The 10,684-nt window shown below is 45.9% G+C and overlaps 1 protein-coding gene across 4 annotated transcripts in view; it reads left to right on the forward strand.

Moving 5' to 3' along the window:
- The window catches only part of lnx1 (ligand of numb-protein X 1), a 32,231-nt gene extending 21,775 nt beyond the window's left edge, over positions 1-10,456 (forward strand). For 2 of the 4 annotated variants that reach the window (XM_010731009.3, XM_010731010.3), the window contains exons 4-11: positions 1,412-1,567; positions 3,638-3,846; positions 3,934-4,362; positions 5,295-5,429; positions 7,072-7,249; positions 8,407-8,653; positions 9,383-9,541; positions 9,687-10,456. In XM_010731009.3, the coding sequence (XP_010729311.1) occupies positions 1,412-1,567; positions 3,638-3,846; positions 3,934-4,362; positions 5,295-5,429; positions 7,072-7,249; positions 8,407-8,653; positions 9,383-9,541; positions 9,687-9,822 (1,649 nt within the window). In that variant the 3' untranslated portion in view covers positions 9,823-10,456. The remainder of the gene's footprint in view (positions 1-1,411; positions 1,568-3,637; positions 3,847-3,933; positions 4,363-5,294; positions 5,430-7,071; positions 7,250-8,406; positions 8,654-9,382; positions 9,542-9,686) is intronic. The other 2 variants (XM_010731011.3, XM_010731012.3) reach the window with 1 other exon arrangement.
- The last annotated feature ends 228 nt before the right edge of the window (positions 10,457-10,684 follow it).

The following is a 10,684-nucleotide window of genomic DNA, read 5'->3' on the forward strand; positions in this document are numbered from 1 at the left end:
TGACGTGAACACACCTCTCACTCCGTTTCTCCCACCTGTGAAACCAGGAAGCAGTCACGAGTGTTCCCCTCCACCCTCTAACGCGAGTGTACACAGTCAGGCAGTGGGGACACCAAATGACGCTGCACCAGCACTTTAGGGCCCCGGCCGGCTGAGCTCCCACCACCGCGAGCGCCACTACTGCTGAACAAGCTGTCAGCTCAGGAAGCGGCTGGCGCTTTTAAAGAATAATGTGGCTGTCAGGAGCCCTCGCATCTCCCCGAGCCCGCAGAGGGGAGGGGCGCTGCAGAGGCTCGCCGCCCTGTGCTCGGTGCAGCCGGGCTGGGCCTGCTGCCTCTCCCCTGCAGCCTCCTGCAGCCTGTCTTTTTCTATGAAAAGCAAAGTACCAAGACGCCGCTCTCTCCGGCAGGATCTCTTTTTAGATGTGGCCTCTGGGGTCCACTGTGGGTTACATCACTGCTGTAGTTACGCTACAATGTAACTAACCACTAGTTGAAAGTGGCTCCTCTATCATATTTGAACTTGTAGGAAGTAGCTTAACAAACCTCTGAAGAAAAAGATGGAGCAGAGGCAAAAAAAAAAAAAAAAAAGTCTCTTTATTCCTTTTTAGTGAGACCACTGCAGTGACACAGCGGGTGTCCCAGTGCAGAGGACTCCAGAAACAAAGACAAGGTTGCCTGGTTCAGCTTTTGCCTTAATGGTGCACTGTGCACTTTTCTTGCAGAGAAAGTCATCCAGTGTTTCAACCACCAAACTTCGCCCTGTGTATGACCTGAAGGTCTAAAACATGCATTTACTTCTTCATAAAAACATTTGTATCAGTGCAGATACTGACCTCATTAAGTAGTTTGGGTATCGGCTATGGTATCGCCATTGGCTGAAGACTTAAACTGGTTTTAATGCGTTTCAGTCTGATATCGGCGCTTGTTATCTGCAGATATACTGACTTTAGATATCAGAATCATAATCAGGAAAACCTGAAACTGGCAGCAGGAAAGTGAAACCCATTGCAATTGCACCTCCTCCTTGTTTCTGTGCACGACAGAAACCCACAAACATTACTCTATGCCGCTTCTAGAGATCAAAATCTCTAAAGGATACTTGGCGATTTCATCAAACAATGCACTGAGCAAACAGTTGTAAAATCTCATTACACAGTATTGTAAAGAACTGTGCATTGTTGTGTCATCTGGTAAGCCTCGAAACTCACCGTTAGTACAAACTGGACCTCCTGGTATTTCATCTTCTCACCAGTCCCTGTGGCAACACGCCAACACTGATCTCAAACAGTCACTAAGCCACAAGGAGGCATTTGATTGGCTGCAAGGAGGCAGATTCAGACATGTCCGGGCATGTTGAGGGTGATGTAATTTTTAGTTGTGCCTCTCTTTCTCTCCTGTCTCCTCTGCAGTCAGAAACTTTGACCGTTCTTCAGTGAGGAGTCGTTCCTTCAGGAGGTTGAACCGGGCGTTCAGTGTCCTGCGGCGGACCAAAAGTGGCAACGCGGTGAGCAATGAGACGTCTGAGGAGAGAGACAATGCCAGGAATTCCAGCGTGCCGCAGGAAGGTACGGATCAGGGTGTGCATATCTTGTCGTGTATGTGTTTTTGTGCTTGTATTGTGCATTTTGTGTTGTGTCTCGCTTGTGATGTCACTGCTGCATTTGCACTTCATGATTCCCTGAAGAGGGTTCCAGAGAGAGGAGGCTCAACTTGTGTGCTCGTTTCCAAATGTGTGTGTGTTTGCGATGTTCCCTCAGCTGTACGAGGAGGGTGACACGGTTGGGAGCCCACAGTGTAACACTAGCATATGTTTCTTTAATAATTCAGCTGCAGATTGCATAAGTCCACTGGTGCATCGTATCGTATCAGGAGGGAGAGTGGTAGCCCGAGGCACTTTGGACAGGAGTGGGATCGTGGAGGTCGCTGGAGACGAAGCTGCTGACGTCTCCCCCTCCTTTCTCCACCTTCTTGTCCTTCTTCATCTCCTCATCTCCTTCTCCACTAAGCCTACATGCCCCTCCTCCTGTTCTTCTCCCTGCAACACAGCCAGGGTCAACAGATTTGCACTGGTTTGATGGAGTAGTCCCCGGGGAGAGCAGTGCTCTCGGCATGGTAGATCCACGAGATGTTTATGTTGCAAAGAAACTGTGCTCTAGAGATATTTTTATTGTGATATCCACGGCTCCAACGTCATGATAGTTAAGTGGAGGAAATATGGTCAACCATAAGGGAGCATAATGTTGAAGCAGAACTGCAGCATGATGGGGAGAGGAGAACGAATGTGGTATTGCGTAAGAAAGAAGGATGACGAATGATCAGGGACTAGATTATTCTCTGAGGCCATCACAGAGGAGGCTGAGAGAATAGATTAAATATTCATTGCTTGCCGCTGGAGAGACAAAGATAGACGGAGAGGATGGAAGACTAAGTAGAGACAGATCCATACAGAACAAATGGAGGGAAGAGAGGATTGAGGAAAAGGTAATGGAGATAAGGAAAGAAATAAAGACATAGGAATGTCCCCATGGATGGAGGAATGGATGAAAAAACAAGGGAAATGACAGGATGAAGGAAGAGGTTGAAACGGCGAGTGATGGAAAGAAAGAAGGGTTACATAATAGCCGCAGGTCTCTGTGTTAATGTGGTCTCCACCCTGGAAGCAATCTGCTGCGATAACGACAAAATATTGACTTTGGAATGGAGAAAGTGCAGCGTGAGGAGAACGAAAACGACTGAGAATACGGAGCACAGAGGGAGAGACAGCCCAGTGAGGGATCAGGAGAGAGAAAGAGAGAGATTTTCATAATCATAACCAAAGAAAAGAAAAAGAAATAGATGAGGAATGCATCTTGTCTGTCATTTATTGGCCAAGGCTGTTGGCCAAAATGGTCACGAAATATCCCCACCCACCTCCACATGGTCCGGTCCAGGATGTGTCATCTGGCTGCTAAGTGTAATTCAGAACTGGGCATGAGGGGAAGAGAGCTTGCACAACTGAATGAGAAAAAAAAAAGTTAAATGAGGTTCATAGGCATATAAATCTTAAAATCTGGCAAGTAAAGTCCTGCATTTATTGTTATGTCAGAATTCTGTATAATAGTTTTGTACTCTTGAGGTGAAAAAAAAGCAAAACGAGGAGTCGTTCTTTGTGCAAAGCTTGGACAGATTCCTTAGAAAGTCTGTATGATATATGATGAACATTTTCACTGCGCAATGGTTGAAATATGTGAATATTTTTTGCCCGTATTCTAACTGTACTCGCTTCCCCGCCCAAGTTTGTGGAAATTTGAAATCGAGGGTTTTCCCAAGCATACTTGCTACAGATGTATGTGACTAATGATACAAACATCGAGCGGGATGATCAGCCAAGTCAATTTTCCCTCTTGGCTTGTACAAGTTTGTTTTAGTAACCTGAGGGAGTAGAGACAGCTGGTTCCACTGCTGAACCTCACCACCACAGCCTTCCACTCTTTCTCCCTCGATGTGTGTCTCGTTCTCCCACTTCCTCTCGTTTTATTTGGCGGCTTGTCAGATTATTTTTTTTCTTCTTCTTCTTCTCGTCGTTGCACAGTAAAAGACAGAGCTAACCTCAGCCCTTTTTTTTTCTCTGCACCCTCTCTCTCTCTCTCTCTCAGTGCTGGCTCTTCCTCAGCTGCATCACCTGATCCCCGACGGTGAACTTACCAGCATTAAGATCACACGGGTGGATCCCTCGGAACCGCTGGCCATCAGCATCGTCGGCGGCAATGAGACTCCCTTGGTTCGCATCCTCATCCAGGATATCTACAGAGAGGGTGTGATTGCACGAGATGGACGCTTGCTACCTGGGGACATGATCCTGAAGGTAACACAAGTCAAGAATTCGTTTCACAAATCAGTACAACTCAATCCCAAGTCCCAGTTGAAAACTGCATCTCTGTTGCCCTGTCAGGTAAATGGCATTGACATCAGCAACGTACCCCACTGCTACGCCGTGGCAACCCTCAAACAGCCTTGCCAACTCCTCCGGCTAACCGTGCTCAGAGAACAGCGCCATCGCTACCGCTCGCATTCGCACAGCCACCTGCACGGCCACGGGCACGGGCACGACGTCGCCGGGGGCCACCCGTCTCACGGCCTACCCCACCATCCCCTGAGGGACGATAGCATCCATGTCGTCCTGAATAAAACCACTCCAGATGAACAGCTGGGCATTAAGCTAGTGAGGCGGCCGGAGGAGCACGGAGTTTATATCTTTCACCTGCTGGAAGGTGGCCTGGCAGCGCGCGACGGACAGTTGTGTGTTGGCGACCGCGTGCTGGCCATTAATGGGCACGATCTACGTTACGGAGCACCGGAACACGCTGCTCTGCTTATCCAGGTCAGTCAACAGGTCGTTACTTAAACGAACTGTGACAGCAGGTCTAAGCATTTTATAGAAAGCCCATAGATGTGACTGACAAATGAGCCCACGTCTTGTTATAGACCATAAACAACTGTGTTCTGTTCTTACCCCGGGTCCCCGAAGTATTAAAGATAATTGTGGTGATTCAGGGTAATTGTGTTGCGCTGTGCTGTTGTGTCTGCACTCACTGCAGTTAATAGTGTTTAATTGTGGTGTTCCCTGATGGACCGGGCCATGCGGCTGCCTCTGGTTCCTGGTTGATGCCAGTCAACGATGGTGTGCTTGTGGTTAATCCCGGTTAATTGCAGTGTGTTTGTGGCTGTCTGTGCAGGGTCTCTGGGCCCGAAGTTCCTGTCTGAGCAGTCTGACTGGCTCTTCTGGGGTCTCTGTGGAGCCAACATGGCCTCTCAGAGCGGGCGAGTTTCTGTCAGAGATTAAGAACTGGCAGGGAAGAAATTAAATTAGCCCAATTAAGGCGATAATGGGCTGGACTGGCTAATTCAGGAGTCAGCTCTATGCTGCAGAGAGCAGAGGAAACAGAGTGGAGGATGGGGTGGGGCAGCCGGCCAGTCTGTGTGACTGTTGGACCACTTGCATGTGAATTTGCAAATGAATGTAGCTGGAGTGGCATTTCAATAAGAGTCTGAATCACAGAGAGAGGAATAGATTACTAATAGATGCCAGCAAAATATGAAATTGGGTTCATGAAGCTCACTGTATTGTAATATTCCATTGCAGTGAGCATCATGAATAAAATTAGAGTCAGATAAAAAGACTGATAGCGCTCTCATGTTTATGCATTGAAGATAAAGCAACAATCAGTTTTATCAATCTTTCTTGAAGCAATGTGTGTTGCTTTAGCATCTTTTGCAGCTCTCGTCTAAACTTTGTCTCTCGATGTTCCACAGGCAAGCGAGGAGGGTGTCCATTTCATAGTGTCTCGTCAGATCTGCCTGCCTACCCCAGACATCTTACAAGAAGCTCCGTGGGGCATGGACGGTCCCCCACCATATTCCCCTGTCGATATAGAACAAACACTACTGGTGAGCAGCACGCGCACATGCACGCACGCGCACGAGATAAGAACAGTACGAATAACACAGAAAGGAGCTTTGTTCCCCCGTCTCCCCCTTCCCATGATAAATATTCCCTTTAAGGTGCAAATGATCCATGGAGGTGTTATTTTCCCATCAAAGCTGAGCGTGTCATTCAAGCAGTGCAGCAGGCAGTCTTCCTCTCGCATCCACATCTTTTTTTTTCACCGCACGGAAAACGTATTTAAAGTATCTTCTGCTTTGCTTCCCTGAAAGATTAAACCCAGTTCTTTACTGAACCTGGTAAAAACTTTCTTGTTCTCATAATGATCCATTTACCAGCTACACCTTGCGGGATAAATTTCTTTCGAATCACTTTCTCAAGCTGAAAATGTATGATTTAAAATTTGGTTTAAGAGCTTCTGTAAATCACTTTCCTTTAAAAAAACATCCCTCCTTTCAAACATCATATATTTGGGCTAAATATCAGGAGAGAAATATTTTGATGTTTTGGAAAACACACTCATTCACGTCTTTCTGGCTGAATATTAGAGCAGATTGATACCTCTCTCACGTCTCTCTCAGACAGTAAATATGATGCTACAGCCGGCAGCCAGTTAGTTTAGCTCAGCATAAAGAGACAGAGCTAGCAGGCTCTGTCCTAAGGGGACACAATCCTACCAGCACCTCTAAACCTTACCAAATAACAATTAAAAGTCACTGTAGGGAAAAACAATCCAGTACACAACCCACGAACACACAAATGTATCATTAATTCTTGGGCAATGTGTTCAATTGGGACCTATGACCTGTCTATTCCTTTAAATATTCTGTATATTCTGTGTTGGGAGGCAGCAAGTGTGCACAGTGTTTACACGGCTATAGTCAGTGCCTCGTCCTGGGGTCAGTCATGTGACCGCAAGTGATCTCTCGTGAGCGCAGCAGAAATGTGTGAATGCAGCACATTAGCGAAGCAGCGCGAGCTCCGTCCCATCAACCTCAATGTGTCTGCGTGTTATTCATTACTACTCCGCTCTTCCTCGCCCTCTCCCATCTGACACACAAACACGCTCGCCATAAATAAAACCTCATGCGCGTTATCCCACACGCAGCCTCGATCACCCGACCAAATCGCACATCACGACGTCGAAGAATAAATCAGTTCCTCCGCATTCCAACGCGGACACAGTGAATAGGCACCCGATCTTAATAACCAGCATACATTATACATTACCAGTTATACTAATGAGGTCATTCATTAATTAGCAACTATAGCATTGGACTCTTGTTCCCATTGCACAGCATGGGCAGTGTTTATATGACTTCTCCTACCATTAAGGGGCTATCGCAAGTCCCAGGGAAGAAAACAGTCCTTATTAATATGCAAATGTGCAGCTCCAGAATCCAATTAGATTATGTAGTGTATGGAAGGTGCCCTTGGTGTAACAATTAAGTTCATATCATGTTTGGTCTTGAGTTATTATGTTTAGGAGAATGTGAATACACAAAGAAAGACGCCTCCGTGACAACGTCAATTATGATGTAACATAAATAAGTACATGGTATTGGGGCAAAAAAAACAGCACTGTTGCTTCTCTATTATTAATTTACCCTCTGCTGTAACCTCTCTCTGTCTGTCTTCTGTCTGAAGGACTCTTGTCAGAAGCCTGCATGCTACGAGAAGACAGTTAGTCTGAGTAAGGAGCCGTACGACTCTCTGGGTATGACGGTGGCGGGCGGCATGTCCAGCCGAGGGTGGGACCTGCCCATTTATGTCACAAACGTGGACTCGGACGGAGTGGTGGGACAGGAGGGCTCCATCCGCAAAGGTAATAAAGAACCGCTAATGAATCCCTGGATGTCTCTTCCCATTACTTACCTGCACACTCAGTCTTCTAATTATCCGACTATTACTCACATGTTTTATTGCAAAGGAATATTATGTTCGGCGCTTTTGTGCAAATAATTACTCATTTAGTGGAGTGAGTATTTATTCCGTGAGGTTTGTCTCACGCTTATGGCAGGCAGACTGTCATGGCTTTGGCTTTGATGATGAATACTCTGTATATAACAGACAGAGTGATTGATGAACACTTAAGACTCGTGTTTCATTATGAAGTTCATTCATACAGCAGAAAAACTCAGCGCTGCCGCTGTCGTGGTTCACTGCTCTGCAAATTGGCTCTAACACACTTAAACAAAAACACAAACAAACATTAGCACAGCAGTACTAAGGACTTATTGCGTTCCAGAGGAGCATTTGTGGAGTACTTCATTATTTCATTATATGAAGTCAGTCAGCTCTGAAATAGAGCAAAACACGGAGCGGCACACAAATAAATGGATGTAACAGCAGCAGTCTATAGCCTATGATGCAGCTGAAGGCAGGGGAGAGACAGATTTCAGCCCGGATGCTGATTCCAGCATATCCATCTTACAACATGAACATATTAAGCCTGTCATTAAACTCAATACCGCCTGCCTGAGGCTCTGCTTATGAGAGGAATGAGAGAAATGCTGCAACGGATAATAACAGTAGCATAGAGACTTCATAAAAACTAAAGTAAATTCAGTCTGTTTGTCTTGTGCATGGTTCAAAGTGCACATTACTATATTCATATGGGACGTAGCAGCAGCAGCAGCTGTCCTTGTTTGCGCGGTTATGAAACATGTTTGTGTGTTGTGTATTAAACTATTCATTTGCATTTGCATATTCGCGCGGGGGCAAACGTGTCCTTTCAGTTGCTTACTAGCAAGCTGGACCGTGCCGTCTGTTTTTCTTTGCACCACTTTCATCACTGCAAGGCTTTTTAAAGCACAGGTGGCGCCTGATTTCCATCCCTTTGTGTTGTAGCAGGGAAGGTTGTTGAATATTAAACAGACAGATGATGAGTCCCTGTCCTGTGAGGTCCTTTTTGAAAAAGCAATGCAGAGCAGCGACCGTGAGCAGAGGATGAGCCGTGCTGTCCTCTTCCTCCCCTCACAGGTGACATCCTGCTAAACGTGAACGGCGTGGACTTGACGGGGGTGACGCGAGGTGAAGCCGTAGCCAACCTGAAGAACACCTCCTCTCCCGTGGTGCTCAAGGTCTTGGAGATGCGTCCTCCGGAGGAAAGCCTGCAAGAGTGCGCATTGCCGCCCTGTCTCACACCCTCACCCACAGACAGCACCAAGAGCCCGTTGCCCAATGACGATTACTCCCCAGTGTGGGTGTCATGGCTGCAGCTACCCAGGTGAGCACTCCATATACATGTCCCTACTTTCTCCACTCCTTTCTTTTTCTGAGTCCAGTATAATTTACACCCCACACGCACATACACACTGGTCCTGGTGACCTATGCCAGCTGGTGCCAGCTGAAATTCTGACAGAGCCAGCTGGAGATAGAGAAAGAGAGAGAGAGAGAGAGTGCTCATTATACTTTCAAACTAACTTTTTAGCTTACATATCCACCACTATTATATCAGTCAGACTTTTGAGAATGAAAAACTTTCCCTCGGATTGCAACATATGAATTTATCTTACTATAATGTGTTGTCAGGAAGACAGTGGTGCAATGTCACAGCAACAAACAACTGCTGCTGCTGCTTCAAGTTAAATAAAAATGTGTTTTTCCTTCAAAGAGTGAATTGATAAAGACTCAAAATGCAGCACTGAGTCTCCATGGGAATGTAGTCTGGACCAGCGGTGCATCTAAAAGGATTTGAATATAATGTTCACTCAGCTCTGGGCTATCTTAATGTGACTGATATAGGAGTCCAGCTATTCTCATTGTTTCACATCCCATCTTCATTCAAAGAGCAAGCCAGGCCTTTGTCTTCTGAGCGGGGCTGCTTTCAGCTATCTATCTACTGCACGCATTGAATGGATATAGAGTGTATATATATAAATATACATGTGTATGTATAAATTAAAGATGCAGTTGAGAGATTAGTGTTTTTAATCCCTCTCTTGGCTCATGCAGGCATCTCTACTGCTGCAAAGACATCGTCCTGCGGCGGAGCACTTCGGGCAGCCTGGGCTTCAGTATCGTGGGAGGTCAGGAAGAGGTCAACTGCAATCAATCCTTTTTTATCCGCTCCATCGTGGAGGGGACGCCAGCCTACAACGATGGCAGGATAAGGTATTCAGCCTATGTATATCACTTATTACTGCCTGAAGAAGAAAATGAGAAAATGTTTTAGACCAGCTGCGCATGCAAAATCTTGTCCTTTCCTTTTTTTTTTGTTGCGGTTTATATCCGTCGATTAACTTCTTGTTCTGCGTAGGTGTGGGGACATCTTGCTCGAGGTGAATGGGAAGAGCACATGGGGGATGACCCACACAGCGTTGGTGCGCCTTCTAAAGGAGCTTCGGGGCAGAATCACCCTGACCATCGTCTCGTGGCCGGGCAGCCTGCTGTAGAAGTGCTCCAGCTTCAGTGGCACTGACTAAGGAATGTGGAAGGCAGAGCTTTAGACTGGCTGACCACCCTAAGCTTGCTGTGTGGAAGAAGCTTAGAATAGTGCTGTAGCTGTATGGATATCTCACTTCTGATGGACAACTGAGACTTTGCCAGGAGTTTAGAGAAGGACAAACATGAGACTGGATTGTTACCAGAGGTTAACTTGCCCCTACAAGAACGCTGAACTTGGAGGATCCAGGACTGAGCCACTTCTAACTATGATGACGGACGTTATCGGTTTAGAGGACACGGTCATTCTCTGGCACTGCACCCAGTGAGTGGGGTGGGTGGATCGAGTGGAGACACAACACGTTGCCAATTCCAGTAGTTATATATTAGGGTATGTGTTAAGTTGGACTCACATTTCTTTACTGTAAATGTTGGGTGTCTAAAAAAAGTACTGATCCAAGCACTTGTAATACGTTTCTTTTGTTTGTTTGTGGTATGGCCTTTAAATATAGGCTCCATTCTGTTTGTACTGACAGTGGTTGTCATCTTCATCTGTTGACCTGAGGACACATTGTCAAGTAGTAGTCTGTGTTGAGGTTCTTTTCTTTTATTTCAGAAGCTATGGCTAAATTATCAAACCACTGGCAATAAAAAAGAAATATATAGATATATATATATATATTAAAAAAAGAAAAAGGATCAGTGTGTTCATAACATGTTAAAAAATAATATTTAATTAGGTGACATTGTGGAGGCCTTACTAATTTTCTTACTTTTAAGAGAAAAAAAAACTGACTTTGTTTCTGTGTATCAGTGGACGGACTGGGGCCCGTCTACTGTGAATATGTCTGTCACGCTTCGGCCTGTGTAGTA

This window comes from Larimichthys crocea, chromosome XVII, assembly GCF_000972845.2.
Source record: "Larimichthys crocea isolate SSNF chromosome XVII, L_crocea_2.0, whole genome shotgun sequence".
NCBI classification, from domain to species: domain Eukaryota; kingdom Metazoa; phylum Chordata; class Actinopteri; family Sciaenidae; genus Larimichthys; species Larimichthys crocea.